Source organism: Pleurodeles waltl, chromosome 4_2, assembly GCF_031143425.1.
Source record: "Pleurodeles waltl isolate 20211129_DDA chromosome 4_2, aPleWal1.hap1.20221129, whole genome shotgun sequence".
In the NCBI taxonomy this organism is placed as follows: domain Eukaryota; kingdom Metazoa; phylum Chordata; class Amphibia; order Caudata; family Salamandridae; genus Pleurodeles; species Pleurodeles waltl.
The window spans coordinates 176,815,527-176,835,141 of NC_090443.1; the positions used below are offsets into that span (position 1 = coordinate 176,815,527).

Sequence of the window (19,615 nt, forward strand, 5' to 3'; positions counted from 1 at the left end):
ATCGTGCATGACTACAGGGGGCTCCCCATGTACCACCTTCCATTAGGATAAAACTGACTGGAGTATGAATGTGTTACATCTCTACCAAATATATGTAGAGCGGGGTGTTTTTAAAATAAGCAGTATCACTACATTGCATGCATTTTCAATGTTTTTTTTATGTTTGTCTACGGAGCACAACATCTTTCGACACAACAGTATTCGCACAGAGTGATGTGACTCCTATTGCATCAATACTATATATATATACATGTATATATCTCCATGTGTGTACCTCATAAATTGAAATCCGTATCCCACAGGAAGTCCTCTGAACGACTTAACCGGCGACGCAAGTATGATATCTATAGCGCAAGAATGTGTGTTTTAGTATAGTGTGCATGAGTCAGTACCCCGCTTGAACGCCACAAGAAGTGGGACCATGGCTGTCTCTATTACAACTGGGATTAAGGACCTAAAGAAAGCCATGGACACCGGACAGGGCAAATAATACCGCTGAAACACGTCAACATGCAGGAACAACAGTTGTCTCTAACATGCCTGTATTCCTCTGACGATATAGCATGCCCCCTAAGTTGGTGGGTGAGGGTCTGCCTTATAGTTAATACATTTTTATAAATCTTTACGAAATCCATACAAGACACATAATGGTGCCAACATAGTCAGACACGTCATCTGGCGGTTCCGTTTGCCTACTTTTGATTATTCAATTCAGCAAGTATTCAATAACTCAAAGGTGCACAGGGCACAATAGAATTGTACTTCCTGCAAGAAGCATGCATTCATTCTACCTGTAAGGATGGGCGCAGGAGGCGGACTATACACCTTGCTTCTCCTGTGTAGTCCTGCTTTTGCTAAAAGAAAGACCGGTACTTTTTGCTAAAAGAAAAAACTCTCTTTCCTCTTTCAAAACTATTGCTGCTATACCATTCCGTGTGTAGATCGTTAACGTGCATGCGACGTACAAGGGCTAGATGGCAAATCACTGTGAAGTAAAGGGTGCCCAATCTGCATAAATAATGATAGTTACAAGACACTGGAAATCAAACATTGGCAAAGTCAATAGGTCACACATTTGTGGTCTCTTGGCTTTGAAAGTGTCTTTTAGCAATCCTGTACATCACTGGCACGATGCTGTGCAGCATAGCAAAAAATAAAAAAAATGGTGCAATGATGCAGTGTCATTTTGCAAACGTGCACACGAGTCGTTACTCATGCATTACGCTGGCACCATCTTTTTATTTACCAATTTTAAATGGATCTTTAAACTTAAAAAATAAAAAGAAGTAATGTAAAAGCTTTTTTTTTTTGTTAAGGTGTATGGGATTTCAGGAATTTGCTGCCTGATCAACTTTGCTTGGACTTCGGGGTATGCTCGACCTAAAAAGGATGTTTGTCTAAAAATATCTTTAGAAGGAGCATCGTATATCAACAGTGCCCTCCCGTGGCCATTGAATAAAACCGCCTGGCATGTTCGAATAAGACTTCTCGGACAGAAGCAGATGGATGAGCATAAAGCAAATACAGCAACCAGTGGCGTAGGGAACCCCTGGCTTGATACCTTGTGTGGGGGTGGCCGCTGCAACCCATGGCCGTGTAATCTTGGTCCCACTAAATATGGATTAGTTTTATATTTGTCCTCTTAAACCTGCAGGCCTGAAGACAAAGGCTGATAAAACAATCTATGGAAGAGCAGGGCAGGGCTGAGAGGTGGCGGCCAAGAGCTGCGAAGTGAGCCTCGTTCGTGAAAGGAGAGAAAAAGACATTATGAAAATATAATTTAAAAAAGAAAACAATAACCAGCAAATAGACTGAGCGGGCGGACATGGGGAAGGAGCTGAGACAGGATTGAACATTTAATTTTAGAAAAGAGAAAAATACGGTAGAAGAAACTGGAAAGAAGGGAGGCATGGAAGGTGAGAGGAGAGGTGAAGGGAAGGAAACAAGGAAGGAAAGATGAAAGGAAGGAAAGGAGGATGAGAAGTGACGGACAGTGAAAAGAACAAAGAAAGGGCGAAAGGATGAATGGCTGAAAGGGCAAAAGTGGATGGAGGGGGTGAAAGGATCAATAGCAAAACACAGGAAGAAGGTGAACGGAGGAATGGGCGATAGAGGGTTGGACGAAAGGCACAGATGGACAGGAGAGCGAAAGGATGTGTGGTCGAAGTGTGGGGGGAATGGGTACTGAATAGATGGAATGATAAAAGATGGATGTATGGATGAACAGATGGTTGAAAGGTTGGTTGGATGAGTGGAAGGATGAGATGAATGTGTAAGTGGACCAGTGGATGGAAGGAATGCTAAATTATTGGAATAATGAAAGGATGGAGTTAAGCATCAAAGAGTGGGTGGCGGGATGGTTGAATCACTAGATCGCAGAATGTAACGGAAAAGAACTAAGCTAGGAAGTGTTGGGCTTACTGTCTCATCTGGTGTTAGGTTCTTGGTTCAAAGTGGGGGCATTTTACTTTTCTGGCCCATCCCTTGACAGCCACTGGCAGCTGACCACGAAGGTATATGGCAGATGAAATAGCACTAGTGGCAGCAATGGTAGTAGAGACAGTAAAGGTGCTGGCCCTGCATTGTGTCATTGTAAGCTACAAGCTGGCCGCGGGGCCGCAGCGCTTCCAGACTGAAAGACTGGGGACATAGGAAAGGGTGAACGACTGAAGCAAGCAGAGTGCTACCTCAAAATAATCACATACTCTCGGTCAGTCATTACTATTGCAATTCAGGCTGCTCCGTATATTGTTCTTGTAAGGAGAGGAAGTAGAGTGTGCTCTGTCAGGACTGACATCTGTCTCTTGTATGGTTTACACAGCAGGGGCAATAACCACTTGTGCTATCAACACAGGAATAAGAGTTAAAGTGTATGCAGACTAGAAAACTCCATCTTTTTAATGTAATAAGTGAATAACTTATTGTATGATTACTTAAAATCATTACAATTCTGTGCAATTAAAACAAAACACACGATAAAGTGCTAGAACATATTAAAATCAGTTAACACATGATAGTACAAAACAATACACTTTTCCATTTAAGAAACAGGATGGTTCAGAGCATACACGTTTCCAGTTGCAGATTAGCAAATGAGTTCAGTTTGGACCCCCAGACTATAGGGCCAGAGTAAATGGTTTTATGGGCAGGGTATGAGGTAAGGTGCAAACGGGATTGCTAAAAATCTATTATTTTGTGATGAGAGAAAAAAACAATTTATTTTTTACTTTTAGTGCAAGAGACTGGATGGCAGTGCATACAGGATTCCAGATTCCTATTAGCCGATAAATTCCTTTAGTTCTTCTAGAATAATTGATGTTCTGGTTTAAGACTACTAGGTTTGTTGAACGATCGGTTACTCTTTATTGAGGGGCTGGGCAGTCGCCGGTAGTTGATCTGTTTTTTCTGGTAACTTGTCCTTCAGCAGTGAGCGAGCCTGATGCATGCATTTCCCAAACTTGGCCATGTCTGCCAGTTTCCATGGTGTATGGGAGGTGTAGCCTCTTTGGCCGGGTGAGCGCCCTGGTGTAAAAATATTGGCCTCCATAGGGTGTGTCAGGCATGATGAAGAGCTGGGCAACAGAGATATGAGTCAGTGATTCCCTTCTGTAATCGCTCAGACTGCAGCGCGTGATGTTTTCTATTGTTTTCCAGGCCGGGTTCAGTTCTCTAATTGGGAGAGGCACCAGTCTTGCCCATACTATTTGATCTAGGGAGTGTTTTCCCACGGCCTGATGGAGATGTGGCTTGCCTGTCTGATTTATCATGCAAGGCCCTTGCCTGGAGGAATTCCACGGCCAGTGCACGTGAGCAGAGGTGCAATTGCTTTTTTTTTATTGCCGATTTAATAGATGTATAATTAATGGCATTTGGATCCCAGCTCTCCATGGAAAGTTGCAGACTTTCCCTCGCAGCTGTGAGATTTATGGAGCAGGGTTTATTATCTTTTGTGAGGATTGTTTTCTATGACTGCCTTTATAGTGTTGTCAAGTGTGACTGTAGTCTGGTAGAAATACTTCGCAAAGGCGGCCATGCATTCAAATTTTTGATTGATGTGGCCAAACTCAAGTCTAATCAGTGTGTTTCTTGTGTAAGAGGGTAATTGGAACAGTTTCTTGTAACCCATGCATTGGAGCTTTTCAAGATCAGCCACCAACATGCCGGGGGACGCTTGCTGAGCAGAACTGACAGAACGAAGCAGTATATAAATATAAATATATATATATATATATATATATATGTATATATATATATATATATATATATATATATATATATATATATATATATAAATAAAACAATTGTTTGTCCACACTTATGTCCCCTCAGCAATACGCCATAGCATTATACTTTCAAACGGAGTGCGGGAGAAAAATGGCAGCACAACCAGGTCTGTCGTGAGAGTGTTTCCACCTCAAAATGTATTTATTTTGTTGGCAGAGTTCAAAAGGAAACATGCATTTGCTGATAGGAATATATCTATATATATATAGATATATATCTATATATATATATATATATCTATATATCTATATATATATATATATATCTATATATATATATAGCTATATATATATCTATCTATCTATCTATCTATCTATCTATATATATATATATATATATATGGAAAATGTCACTTACCCAGTGTACATCTGTTCGTGGCATGAGTCACTGCAGATTCGCATGCTGTGCACATCCCGCCATCTGGTGTTGGGCTCAGAGTGTTACAAGTTGTTTTTCTTCGAAGAAGTCTTTTCGAGTCACGAGATCGAGGGACTCCTCCCATTTCGGCTCCATTGCGCATGGGCGTCGACTCCATCTTAGATTGTTTTCCCCGCAGAGGGTGAGGTAGGAGTTGTATATGCTAGTAATAGTGCCCATGCAATGGAGTGAATACGTGTGTACATAATGTAATTTAAAGTAATATATTTACAAATATACGGATGTTCAAGATCAACTTCTAAACGGCTACAGGCTCCCGGGGAGGCGGGTGGGCGCATGTGAATCTGCAGCGACTCATGCCACGAACAGATGTACACTGGGTAAGTGACATTTTCCGTTCGATGGCATGTGTAGCTGCAGATACACATGCTGTGCATAGACTAGTAAGCAGTTATCTCCCCAAAAGCGGTGGTTCAGCCTGTAGGAGTTGAAGTTGTTTGAAACAATGTTCGTAGTACTGCTTGGCCTACTGTGGCTTGTTGTGCAGTTAGCACATCTACACAGTAGTGTTTGGTAAATGTATGAGGCGTAGACCATGTAGCTGCCTTACATATTTCGGTCATTGGAATATTTCCTAGAAAGGCCATGGTAGCACCTTTCTTTCTAGTTGAATGTGCCTTTGGTGTAATAGGCAGTTCTCTGTTTGCTTTAAGATAACAGGTTTGAATGCACTTAACTATCCATCTAGTGATGCCTTGTATAGAAATTGGATTTCCTGTATGAGGTTTTTGGAAAGCAATAAATAATTGTTTTGTTTTTCGAATTATTTTTGTTCTGTCAATGTAGTACATTAACGCTCTTTTGATGTCTAATGTATGTAGTGCTCTTTCAGCTACAGAGTCTGGCTGTGGGAAGAACACTGGTAATTCTACTGTTTGATTTAAGTGGAACGGTGATATGACTTTTGGTAAAAATTTAGGATTTGTCCGTAGAACTACTTTATGCTTGTGTATTTGAATAAATGGTTCTTGTATTGTAAATGCTTGAATCTCACTTACTCTTCTTAAAGATGTGATGGCAATTAAAAATGCAACTTTCCATGTTAAGTATTGCATTTCACAAGAGTGCATGGGCTCAAAAGGTGGACCCATGAGTCGTGTTAAGACAATGTTGAGGTTCCATGAAGGAACTGGTGGTGTTCTTGGTGGTATAATTCTCTTTAGACCTTCCATAAATGCTTTTATGACTGGTATCCTAAATAGAGAAGTTGAGTGCGTAATTTGCAGGTAAGCTGAAATCGCTGTAAGATGTATCTTAATAGAAGAAAAAGCTAGCTTTGACTTTTGCAGATGTAGTAAGTATCCTACGATGTCTTTGGCAGATGCGTGTAAGGGTTGAATTTGATTATTATGGCAGTAATAAACAAATCTTTTCCACTTATTTGCATAGCAATGTCTAGTGGTAGGTTTCCTAGCTTGTTTTATGACCTCCATACATTCATGTGTAAGGTCTAAGTGTCCAAACTCTAGGACTTCAGGAGCCAGATTGCTAGATTCAGCGATGCTGGATTTGGGTGTCTGATCTGTTGTTTGTGTTGCGTTAACAGATCTGGTATGTTTGGTATTTTGACATGAGGCACTACTGAGAGGTCTAGTAGTGTTGTGTATCAAGGTTGTCTTGCCCATGTTGGCGCTATTAGTATGAGTGTGAGTTTGTTTTGACTCAACTTGTTTACTAGATATGGAAGGAGTGGGAGAGGGGGAAAAGCGTAAGTAAATATCCCTGACCAACTCATCCATAACGCATTGCCCTGAGACTGATCTTGTGGGTACCTGGATGCGAAGTTTTGGCATTTTGCGTTTTCCTTTGTTGCAAATAGATCTATTTGTGGTGTTCCCCAACTCTGGAAGTAAGTATTCAGTATTTGGGGGTGAATCTCCCTTTCGTGGATCTGTTGGTGATCCCGAGAGAGATTGTCTGCTAACTGATTCTGAATTCCTGGAATAAATTGTGCTATTAGGCGAATGTGGTTGTGAATCGCCCAATGCCATATTTTCTGTGCCAGGAGACACAACTGTGTTGAGTGTGTCCCTCCCTGTTTGTTTAGGTAATACATCGTTGTCATGTTGTCAGTTTTGACAAGAATGTGTTTGTGGCTTATTATGGGTTGAAATGCTTTCAGCGCTAGAAATACTGCCAATAGTTCTAAGTGATTTATGTGAAACTGTTTTTGGTAAGTGTCCCATTGTCCTTGGATGCTGTATTGATTGAGGTGTGCTCCCCACCCTATCATGGAGGCATCTGTCGTTATTACATATTGTGGCACTGGGTCTTGGAAAGGCCGCCCTTGGTTTAAATTTATACTGTTCCACCATTGAAGCGAGGTGTATGTTTGGTGGTCTACCAACACCAGATCTAGAATTTGACCCTGTGCCTGTAACCACTGTGAAGCTAGGCACTGTTGTAAGGGCCGCATGTGCAACCTTGCGTTTGGGACAATGGCTATGCATGAGGACATCATGCCTAGGAGTTTCATCACCATTTTGACTTGTATTTTTTGATTTGGATACATGGCCCGTATAACATTGTGAAATGCCTGAACCCTTTGTGGACTTGGAGTGGCAATCCCTTTTGCTGTGTTGATTGTCGCCCCTAAGTATTGCTGTGTTTGACACAGCAGAAGGTTTGACTTTGTGTAGTTGATTGAGAAACCTAGTTTGTGGAGGGTTTCTATGACATACTTTGTGTGTTGTGAACACCTTTCTAGCGTGTTGGTTTTGATTAACCAATCGTCTAGGTACGGGAACACATGTATTTGCTGCCTTCTGATATGTGCAGCTACCACTGCTAGGCACTTTGTAAAAACTCTTGGCGCAGTTGTTATTCCGAATGGCAACACCTTGAATTGGTAATGTATCCCTTGGAATACAAACCTTAAGTACTTTCTGTGTGAAGGATGTATCGGTATATGGAAATATGCATCCTTTAGGTCTAGTGTTGTCATGTATTCTTGTTGTTTGAGTAGTGGGATTACGTCTTGTAATGTCACCATGTGAAAGTGATCTGATTTGATGTAGGTATTTAATGTTCGGAGATCTAATATAGGTCTCAGACTCTTGTCTTTTTTGGGTATGAGAAAGTACAGAGAGTAAACTCCTGTTCCTTTCTGGCGTTTTGGTACTAATTCTATTGCTTCTTTTAGTAGTAATGCCTGAACTTCTAGTCCTAGAAGATCTATATGTTGTTTTGACATATTGTGTGTTTTCGGTGGGACGTTTGGAGGCAATTTGAGAAATTCTATGCAATAACCATGCTGGATAATTGCCAATACCCAAGTGTCTGTTGTTATCTCCTCCCAATGTTTGTAAAATTGGCTTAGTCTCCCCCCCCTCCCACAGGTGTTATGTGTTGGGGATGTGTGACTTGGAAGTCACTGCTTGTTTTGAGGGGTTTTGGGGCTTTGGAACTTCCCTCTATTTTTTTGGAATTGTCCTCCTCTATATTGCCCCCGAAAACTTCCCCGCTGATATTGGCTTTGATAAGTGGGCCTTGCTTGTGAGGTTGTGGCCTCTGTAGGTTGACCTCGAAATCCTCCCCTAAATTGTGTTTTGCGAAATGTGCCTCTGCTTTGTGGGGAGTAGAGTGCGCCCATGGCTTTTGCGGTATCAGTATCTTTTTTGAGTTTTTCAATAGCAGTGTCGACTTCCGGCCCAAACAACTGCTGTTCATTAAAGGGCATATTCAGCACGGCTTGTTGTATTTCCGGCTTGAATCCTGACGTACGCAACCATGCGTGTCTCCTTTTCGTTATTGCAGTATTTACTGTCCTTGCAGCTGTATCTGCTGCGTCCATTGACGACCGTATCTGATTATTGGAGATACTTTGTCCTTCTTCTACCACTTGTTGTGCCCTTTTTTGGAACTCTTTGGGTAAGTGTTCTATGAAATGCTGCATTTCGTCCCAATGAGCTCTATCGTATCTTGCCAAAAGTGCTTGTGAATTGGCAATACGCCATTGGTTTGCTGCTTGTGCTGCAACTCTTTTACCAGCAGCATCGACTCTCATTTGCGACTCTCCTTGTCTGGAGGTGGTGCATCTCCCGAGGTATGAGAATTTGCTCTCTTGCGAGCTGCCCCAACAACCACAGAATCTGGTGTTAATTGCTGCGTAATATAAACAGGGTCTGTTGGTGGTGGCTTGTACTTCTTCTCCACCCTTGGAGTTATGGCTCTGCCTTTTACAGGATCCTGAAATATTTGTTTGGAATGTTTTATCATTCCCGGGAGCATAGGTAAGCTTTGGTATTGGCTATGAGTGGAGGAGAGTGTATTAAACAAAAAGTCATCCTCAATTGGTTCTGAATGCAAGGTGACGTTATGAAACGCAGCTGCCCTTGCGACCACCTGCCTGTAGGATGTACTGTCTTCAGGTGGCGACAGCCTCGCAGGGTAACAGTCTGGGCTGTTATCTGATACAGGAGCATCATAAAGGTCCCATGCATCAGGATTATCTTGACTCATTGCAGTATGAGTCGGGGATTGCATCAGTGGTGGAGTGGCTACCGGTGATGTGTGCATTGATGGTGGTGGAGATGGTGGTGGAGTTGTTTGTCTTGCCACTTTTGCCTGTGGCTGCTTGTCCTTTTCTTGAAAGGCAAGTCTTCTTTTCATTTTAATTGGGGGAAGAGTGCTTATCTTCCCTGTGTCTTTTTGAATGTGGAGCCTTCTTTGAGTGTAGTCTGGCTCAACAGATTCAAGTTCCTCTCCGAACTTATGTCCTTGCATTTGGGAGGACAATCCCTGTTCCTCGGTGTAGGAACCTGTTTCCGGTTCCGAGGCTGGATGTTTTGGAATCGAAATCTTTTCGGTCGCCTTTTTGGGCTCCGAAGAAACCTTCTTTATTTTCGGCGTCGTGGAGTCTCGGTGCCGAACCATTTCTGTGCCACTGTCTCGGTGCCGAATCTGCTCCGAGCCGCTGTCTCGGGCACGAGATTGTTGTGTGGCGGTATCTCGACCGGAGTCGGATGACTTCGTCACATGCATGCCCTTTTTCGGTGCCGATGATCGGTCAGCTATTTTTCGGGTTAAGCCATGGCCTGTTGGCGGTGGCGTCCCCTGGGCTTTTGTTGTCTTCTTGTGAGTCTTATGTTTCGACGTCTTACTCACGGTTTTCGGCGTTTCTTCTGGATCGAGCTCATCCGAGTCCGATTCCTGGATGGGGAAGGTTTCTTCTTCCTCCTCGAAACGCCCTTGTCCTGTCGGCGCCGACGCCATCTGCAGTCTTCTCGCTCTTCGGTCTCTTAATGTCTTCCCCGACCGAAACGCTCGACAGGCTTCACAGGTATCCTCCTTGTGCTCTGGAGACAGACACAAGTTACAGACCAGATGCTGATCTGTATATGGATACTTGTTATGACATTTTGGGCAGAAGCGGAATGGGGTCTGTTCCATCAGCCTTGAAGAGACACGTGGCCGGGCCAACCAGGCCCCGACGGGGGGATCGAAAAAAAAACCCAAAGGGCCACCGGAGCTCTTCAAAAGTCGGTGTTGATCTGTTGTAAATAACCCGATACCGAACGCAAACAATACCGACGTTTTTTCTGAGATTCTAACTAACTTTCCGACCCGAAACACGGAGCGAAAAGGAACACGTCCGAACCCGATGGCGGAAAAAAAACAATCTAAGATGGAGTCGACGCCCATGCGCAATGGAGCCGAAATGGGAGGAGTCCCTCAATCTCGTGACTCGAAAAGACTTCTTCGAAGAAAAACAACTTGTAACACTCCAAGCCCAACACCAGATGGCGGGATGTGCACAGCATGTGTATCTGCAGCTACACATGCCATCGAACATATATATATACACACACACACAGGTGGGTGCGGGCATGAAGCAAAAGGGGGCAGCCACACCCGGCCCTGCAACTGGCCTGGGGCCTCTGAAACTACGAAGCGGATGGCAGAAGCTGTGCCTCACCGGAGTGGCAGATGCTTGGAGCAGGGCTGCTTGGGCCCCAGGTGAGATCGGCTGCCTCATAAGCGCTATCCCTTGGCCAGAACCTAGCCTTCCCTCCTGAGCAGGCCCGGCCTACATCCGTGCTTTGTTGTGGGCCACGTGACTGAAGAGGACATTGCCTGGCATCCATCTGCGGGGGGAGAGGAGCCCATGGCCAACACCTTTGAGGACTTTCATTTTTGGAGACCCCTGGTGACATACGGGCCCAAGCAGGGACAAGGCTGACACCCCAGCACACTCCTGCAAGGGGGACGGGTACCAGCCCTCTCCCACACCTGGCAAGCATTGGAGGAGTGAGCAGAGGCCCTACAGAAAGGCAATGGGTGATACCACTTGAACTGAATTGGGGCACTCTGGGTGACTTGGCTATGGGCTCAGGGAAGCGCTCCATAATTCCAGCATGTGGCAGGGAATGACTGGGTGAGGCATCCGGACCCCGAGATGCATATGGATGGTCACCCAATTGCCGCTCTTGGTACCTCATACCACTGACTCACCACTTCTCCTCGACCTGTGGCGAGCGGAGAGAACCCCCCCACACTTGCTTCTGCCCCCAGACATATTGGTTGACACACTCCACAGCAGGAATTGGTAAACCTCCTCTGATCCCACCCACCTCTGGTGTCTACCAGTGTGGCTGCCTTCTCGTATCAGTGCCTTCTGTACAAGGGCTCAGCTGACAACACCTCTTGCTAATAACACTGGGGCTAACTAAGGGGGCTCCGAATTTGCCTCCGCCTCATGCCTATGGGCCACGCCAAGATGGGCAAATACTCTATAAAAAAAATAAAAAAAAAGAAAAGAAATCAATGACCCCTGCAGGGCCAGAACCATCCCTCTTCTGCATCAGGGGCCACAACCGTGACTGAGAGACCCTCGATGCGATCCTGGGTACCATTCTCCAAGCAATAGCTGCATCACGTAAAGCCTTGGAGTTGTAAATCAACACCATGGTCACGGATCTGCGGCTGCTCAGGGACGATCACAGATGAAAGGCAGAGAGAGTCACAACCATAGAGCGAACCCTAGATGACTTAAATCCTGAAGTAATGTGGGTGAGCAACCGGCTGACAGGGATGGAAAGCAGTGTCAAGGTGCTTGAACTGCGGGCAGAGGACTCCGAGAACAGAGCAAAAAGGAATAACCTTCAGATTACTGCTCTGCCTGAACATTTTGAGGGTCTGGGAGCTGTTATGACTGCTTTTCTGGAAACATGGCTCTGCACTGAAATAGCGCCGGAGGGCCTCTCCCCATTCTATGAGCTCGAACGATCCCACTGTGCGCCCTCAAGGCCTCCATTGCCAGGAGCGGGACCTCGACCTGTCATTGCTAGGTACTGCGTTTCAAAGACAGAGACCATATATGGACCTAAGCCCAGATTAAAGAAGAAATAGCTGTGGAGAACAGGAAAGTCATGATTTTAGCCGACTTTACTAAAGCCTTACAGCAAAAGAGGGCTTCCTTCACAGAGGCCAAGAAACAACTTAGGGAACTGGGCATCACATATGCCATGCTATTCCCTGCTCGGCTCCAAGTCAGCTACGAAAACTTTTTCACTTCCCCGCTCCAGCTCTGGGACTGGGCAAACGACGATGCACCCAGCAGCCCCGGAGAAAGAGGGCGAAAACTGGCACAAGAGCAATTCCACCCCACTCTCCGGGGGAGCCAGAGAGTGGTGGAGGTGGTGGCAGCTATTAGTGGGGCAGGATCTCATCCTCCAAAGACTCTCCAACCCCCCCTCCATCAGAACTTGGGACGATGATCTGGAGGACTTTGAATCTGATCACATCTCGATTGTCTCTCGCAATTCTGCTATTTTCCTCCCACAGATTACCCCTGGAACAGCAGAGAAACTAATCTAAAGATATGGCATTGGGGAAGGTTACTAGCCCTGTGTTCGGTTCGGAAAAGCAGACAAATTATCCTAAGTAGTAATACTAAACATTGCAGGTTGTGGCAAAATTGGTTTACTGTAACCCTTATTATTTCCTGGATGGTGTGAAGCAAGCCGGGGTGCGCCTCATTGAGAGCACCCCTCCACTTTCAAGTTGTGTGTATGATGATTATGCAAATGTTGACCTGTTTGCTGGTTTGCGCGGGGGTGAGTTCACTTTTGTTCCCGCGGCTGGGGAGTTGGGTTGTTGATGTTTGGCTTCTAGGGACATTATTACACACTATACCTGCCTCCTTTACCCCGCTTCCTACATGGTGGGCTGGAAATGCAGACTCGTTTTAGATCTCCTGAGGGAGATGTCCTTTGGACTCTGCCTTGATCCCTCAACATAGTTACCCTCCTGACCTATACCTTCATTAGTTGGAATGTCAGGAGCTCGTACAGCACGACAAAGCGGTCCAAAGTTCATGCATACTTAAAGAGGCGCAGAGCTCATATCGCCCTCCTGCAAGACCCACCTGACCAGCCCAGAGAGAGGACAAATATATGCCACAACATATTCTGTAGTTGCACGTGGGGTCTTTATCTGGGTTCGCCCAGAGCCCCATTTCAAAAGACGAGTGAACTTATTGATCCTAACAGGAAGTGTCTGTTGATTACGGGCAGACTCGCAAGCCAGGACTATTGTTGGGATTATGCTCCGAACTCAGATCAAGGGGGATATTTCAATGCACTGTCCCAAACACTAGCCCTGCACTTGACACAAGCTATTATAATGGGTGGAGACTATAATGGTGTGATAGACCCTACCCTTGACCATTCACATCCGCCCTTAGGTGACTCCCCAGTGATACGGCTAGCATGCACATTCCAAAACTGGCAGCTGGGACGGGGGCTAACAGGCTCCTGGAGGAGAATGCATCTGGTAATTAGGGATTACTCTTTTTTTTCAGGTATGCACGACCTACGCATATGATTGGACGGTTTCCTTTGTTCCCCAAAAGTGCACAGAGCAGTCAGGCACACGGAATACCTCTGCCACACGGTCTCTGACCACAATCCAGCACTACTTGCGCTGGACTGGTACAGAGTACATCCCAGAATTACAGATTGGTGGCTGCGTGTAGAGGCTCTGGACGACCCTGCATTTCATAAGTCCATAGGGGAGGCCATTAGGGACTACTTTGTGGAAAATGAGCACTCAGCGGGGTCCCCTCTGACTGAGTAGTATGCTTTCAAGACAGTGATGAGGGGCCGGTGTATTGCTGAGGTAGTACGGGTTCGACAACCCCTAATACAGGAAGTGGAGACCCACAAATACACCCTGAGAGATCTGGAGAGAGCTCGCCCTGAAACTCAGGGATACAACAACAACTCCTTGAAGCAGGAGAACAGCTGGCAGTATGCCTAGAAAAGGTCAGGTGTTTTTGACCATCGCAAATACATGATTAAGGCCCATGCTGAGTGAGACATTGCAGGAACACTGTGGCCTGGTTCACCAACCGCACGTCCAGAGGTTCCCTAACACTGGAGGTGGATGCAGCCACGGGAGTAAGCCTCTATTGTAAGAATGATATGAACTACAGATTTGAGGACTACTATACACTCTTGTATGCCCTCCCCGAGTCGCCATGGGAGACCCTGACAGATTTTTGGGGACCTGCAGAGTTACCACGCCTTGGCTGAGGACCTGTGAGGCCCCATAACCTTGCAAGAGGTGTGGTATTCCATCAAGGCCATGGCCCGGGAAAAGTACCTGGGGCTGACGGCTTCCCAGTTGAGTTTTACACCACGTACATGAAGGAACTAGCTCCCAAACTGGTAGAATTATTTTAACCAGCTCGAGCAACCGGTTGACTGCCAAATAGCACAGGTAATCCCCTTGCTGAAACTAGGGCCACCCACCCAAGAAGTTCGAGCATATCATCTGATATTAATGCTCAATATGAACTATAAAATTCTGAGCTGCATATTGGCTTCCCATCTCCTCCCACACATGTCCACATTCAAACCCCCTGACCAAAACGGATTCTTCCCAGGGTTGAACACAGTATTGAATATATGTAGACTGTTCTCCATCATGGATACTGTACATCCAGAGGAGAACGAGACAGTGATATTCTTGATCGATATAGGAAAGGTGTTTGATAGGCTACTATGGAACTACCTTTACCAGGTGATGGAGGGGCTGGGATTGGGGGTGGGATTTGTTTAATGGACTAAGTTCCTCTAATTCCCCTGACAGATCCCAACTTCCAGATCAAGACCCGGATGTAAAATTAATGTTGCTGGGGTTGAGAAAGAGAGGCCCTGGACGATAAGACTCCATAGCGTAAATGTTAGAAGCGGCTCACCTGAGAGCGGGCGGGATACATAGCACTAAGTTCCTGTAATTATTCTGACGTGGGGGATAGGGAGGGAGTAGGGATAGAAGTCGGTAGGCCCGATCAATGTGCATGAATTGTGTTGCCCACCAACCAATATACTGTACGACCTGTTATGCTTGGACAAAACTTTTTATATATGACTTGATATATATGTGCTGCAGTTGTACTCCTGATTGCACTTTGGCCTTAACTCGTATTGCACTGTATGTTGTTTCCAAAAAGCAATAAAAATCAGTTAAAAAAGAAATATATATATTTGCCACTAGATAGTTATAGTTAGGACCATTTTGTTCCATAGTCAAAGCATTTTTTGCTTTGTCAATAACTTTGACGCCGTTTGGCCAATAACTTTGGCGACGCTTGACAAATCTTCATGAAGTATACACTTTGGTCAGTCCAGCTGCTCTGTTGAAAGTATTGGGCCAAGAAAAGGGTGGTGGGGGGGGGGGCACTTTTCCCCCAATTCTGTGTCAATGGAATTTAAAAAAAAACTTTGAACACAGCCGGAACCGCTGAACGTAATTTTGACAGAAAGCTAGACCTAAGTCCAACAAGCAAACTTTTTGTGATTTGGTGTAAATCCGTTCAGTAGTTTTGGAGATATTAGAGTTAAAAAAAATATAGATATCTAGGGCCGCTGATTCGGATTTGCGGATTTGGATCCACAGATTTGGGGGAAAAGCAAGGCTCTGATTGCCTGGCCGAAACCTGACAGAAAAGATGCGGCCTCCATTTTATTTGTTGCATTGGCACGGGGTGGAAAAGGAAGAGTGCAAAAACACATAAGGGGTCAGGATACCTGTAACCATAGTATACATAGAGGGTGCCTTAGGGGCCCCTTGTGGGCAAAAAATTGCCCAATTATTTATTTTTCATCTGCTCCACGGATCTGTGGATCCAGGAGTGGATCCATGGATCCTGGATTCGCTGATCCGCCCAAAGAAAAATAAAAAAATAAAAACTACCCACTGCATCCGAACTCATGCTGCGCAAGGCCTAAGGCCGTACACAGATTGGGTTTAGGTGCATGCAGGATGGGTGGCCACCGGGCCTGCCCATTGGCCAGGCCCTGTGGCCAAATCCCCCCACGCACAAAGAAAATATAACTCGCGCCCAAAGGTAACTTTAACTTGTGCCTTCCCCAAGCACAGCTAATTACTCCACAAATTACATCATTGATGAAACGGTCTATGGCATCATTGATATTACTACTGCAATATTCGCAATAAAATATTGATGAGAAAGCAGTGCATTGCATGGGTTCAAGTTATAGTTACCTTAGGGTGCAAGTTACAGTTAACCATAACTATAACTGCTGAATTGTATGCATATTATATATATATATATATATATATATATATATATATATATATATATATATATATAAATGTGTACACATATGTGTGTGTGTCTATAAAAAAATTCTTATTTTTCATTACACCTCAGAATGTGTTGTTTGGGCTCTATGCTACACAAGTGTTCTAGTTTCTTAGAAATGATTCATAAACCAAAATTTTATAATGATAAGGAGTTAATCAGGTGAATAACTTTGTTCATATTTAGTACCCTGTCCAAATGGATTAGAATTGTTTGGCATGATCTCTATTGTTTTTTTCCCTTAAATGTGTGTTTTGTGAATCATCCCTTGATTTATTAATACATTTTCCCCTTATGTTATACACTAAGCTTCAGTGATGTCAATTAATGTGATGTCATCAGGAACAAAGTTATTTGACATCAATTTCTGAGATTCGGTATCAAGGGTCATATTATGTCACTTCCTATGACATCATGGAGGTCAAAGTGAGTGTGATGTCACTTCAACAACTCTTGGCACTTTGGTGAATTGTTCTTCAGTTATGCCAAGTCATTTCAAATGTATCTTTTTCACCTTTGTGTACCAATCTACTATTTATACTTTTCATCAGTCATTTTCTATTTATCACTTAGGCCCTGATTTCAAGACTAGCACTAATCCTGATTCGAAGGCAAACTCCTGTTTGCCTCCAAATGTGGATTATAACTCATGTGCTAAAACTGTGCACGGCGCAAATGTCTGCCCATTGGAAAACCTGTAACAAACGGTGAAGGTAACCTGTCTGACATCTCTGTGTGTTCACGTGAAAAGGAGGTAACAGAAGTGCTTTTAGTGCATTGTAGCCCATTTCGAGTCGGAAGCACAGAATGAGTTAATATCCCTTCTCATTCTGTCGGTATTTACTGGATAAGCAAACACTGCTAGGGATTACCAGGAAGGGAGGTCAGCGCCTTAATCTAAGGTTTTCTTTTACTTAAGAAAAAAAACAGAAAACTTTATTTTATGCTGATACTTCCTAAAAGATGTTGCTGGGGTGAAATGGGTGCTTTTTGTTCTCTTCTTGTAATTTTGCGCCAAATAAACTTTTGTATAGGATACAAAATGGCTGACCCCTTGTTCCCAACAGTGCTCAACCTTTATTGACTGCGAGACAGAACCCACAGGCCTCAGCACAAAACCTACCACTACATCCAGATGTCATGCAGCTTAAGACTCACAAAGATGCATTTGCTCAAATATCCAAGACCCCATCGTTTACCCACATAAGTTCATTTTACGCAACCACGGACATCTTCAGCAAGCAATCATCTCATCCATACCTACCTGTGGTGAAGGCAGGTTTTGTAGATGGCTCTGGAGAAGGCAGGGTCATTGTTTTGCTAGGTGGCTCCTGGACAGGAAACGAGGTATTCGCTGAGGCAGGAGAGGATTTGGCCCTGGAGAGTGGCCGGTGCCCTCCAGGTAGGTGGGGGACCCCCAACGTCTCAAGGGGACTGTGTTGCTTAAGCTGCTGCTGCATTCGTTGGTGCTGCTCCCAGATATAGGCCTGCTGATGACACATAATAACAGCACAATCACTACAAACTGCAAACGCTGAACAGTTTCATATCACTAAGCGTACTAGTGCTCTGCTCCTCATTATAACGTATTGTGTCTGTGTTCCGCAGTCCAACACTGGTAGCATCTGTGCCACACAGCTGTGATAACTGAAAGTGGCTGTGCTGCACAGCTGCAGTCACTGAGCGTGCTTCTGCTGCACAACTCGCAGTCACCAATACTGTATACGTTTCATATCCCAGATATCTATGCCTGAATGACAGTTTCACGTTCCTGAGCCCTGCAAGTGAGATTTGTTGTGCTACAAAATCCAACCCCTCAGAGTTTCTGTGCTGCCAGGGCACACTGTTCACCGTGTCTCTGCTGCACAGTTACTGATCACTGACTGTCGTTTTTGGACCGACGGATCTCATAAGAGTCTCCAGTGCACAGTACATGATTGTTACGAATGGCTGTGCTGCACAGCTTCCCACTACAGAAAACATCCATGCTGCACAGCTTCCCACTACAGAAAACATCCATGCTGCACAGCTTCAGGTCACTGAAAGCATCGATGCTGCACAGCTTCCCACTACAGAAAACATCCATGCTGCACAGCTTCAGGTCACTGAAAGCATCGATGCTGCACAGCTTCCCACTAAAGAAAACATCCATGCTGCACAGCTTCCCACTACAGAAAACATCCATGCTGCACAGCTGCATGTCACTGAAAGCATCAGTGCTGCACAGCTTCCCACTACAGAAAACATCCATGCTGCACAGCTGCATGTCACTGAAAGCATCAGTGCTGCACAGCTTCCCACTACAGAAAACATCCATGCTGCACAGCTGCATGTCACTGAAAGCATCGATGCTGCACAGCTTCCCACTACAGAAAACATCCATGCTGCACAGCTTCAGGTCACTGAAAGCATCAGTGCTGCACAGCTTCTAAACATCCATGCTGCACAGCTACAGATCACTGAAAGCATCAATGCTGCACAGCTTCCCACTACAGAAAACATCCATGCTGCACAGCTTCAGATCACTGAAAGCATCCATGCTGCACAGCTTCAGATCACTGAAAGCAGCTATGCTGCACAGCTACAGATCACTGAAAGCATCCATGCTGCACAGCTTCAGATCACTGAAAGCATCCATGCTGCACAACTTCAGATCACTGAAAGCATCCATGCGGCACAGCTTCCCACTACAGAAAACATCCAATCTGCGCATCTTCAGATCACTGAAAGCATCCATGCTGCACAGCTTCAGATCACTGAAAGTATCTATGCTGCACAGCTACAGGTCACTGAAAGCACCCATGCTGCACAGCTTTGCTGGTCTAGTTTTTATATTACACGGTTGTGTCGCTTTTTTTCGCCAGCTTAAAACACTCAGCAAGAGATAGTTTAGAGGTCATGTGCTGCACATTTCCACACAATAACTCATGGAGAGCATCCATCATGTCAATGAAAATACACGTACTGCAGAGGTTCCTATCACTCAAGTCTATGCTGCATAGCTCCAAATCACAGACAGATTTTTTACAGCAAGGCAGGCAACCCCAGCAAGGCAGAGGAGTGCCAAGCAAGGGTGTCACAACCTCGGAGTATTCACCCCTCCTAACAAATGCGAACTAGGTGTAGCGCCTCACTTTGTAGTTAACTTGCCTGACAGTAGGAGATCTTTTAAGTATCACCAGATAAAAAGTATCTGTGTTGTCCACACAATACTGACACTGCCTGCACCAGAAGCATTGCATGATCCCAACAGGTCATTCCGCAGTATACAGAGCCCCA

General features: G+C 44.8%; 1 protein-coding gene across 3 annotated transcripts in view; it reads right to left on the bottom strand.

Moving 5' to 3' along the window:
- HDAC7 (histone deacetylase 7) overlaps positions 1-19,615 on the bottom strand; it is a 531,422-nt gene that overhangs the window by 113,676 nt on the left and 398,131 nt on the right. For 2 of the 3 annotated variants that reach the window (XM_069231044.1, XM_069231042.1), the window contains exon 12: positions 17,601-17,826. In XM_069231044.1, coding sequence (XP_069087145.1) covers positions 17,601-17,826 — 226 coding nt within the window. The remainder of the gene's footprint in view (positions 1-17,600; positions 17,827-19,615) is intronic. The other variant, XM_069231043.1, reaches the window with a different exon arrangement.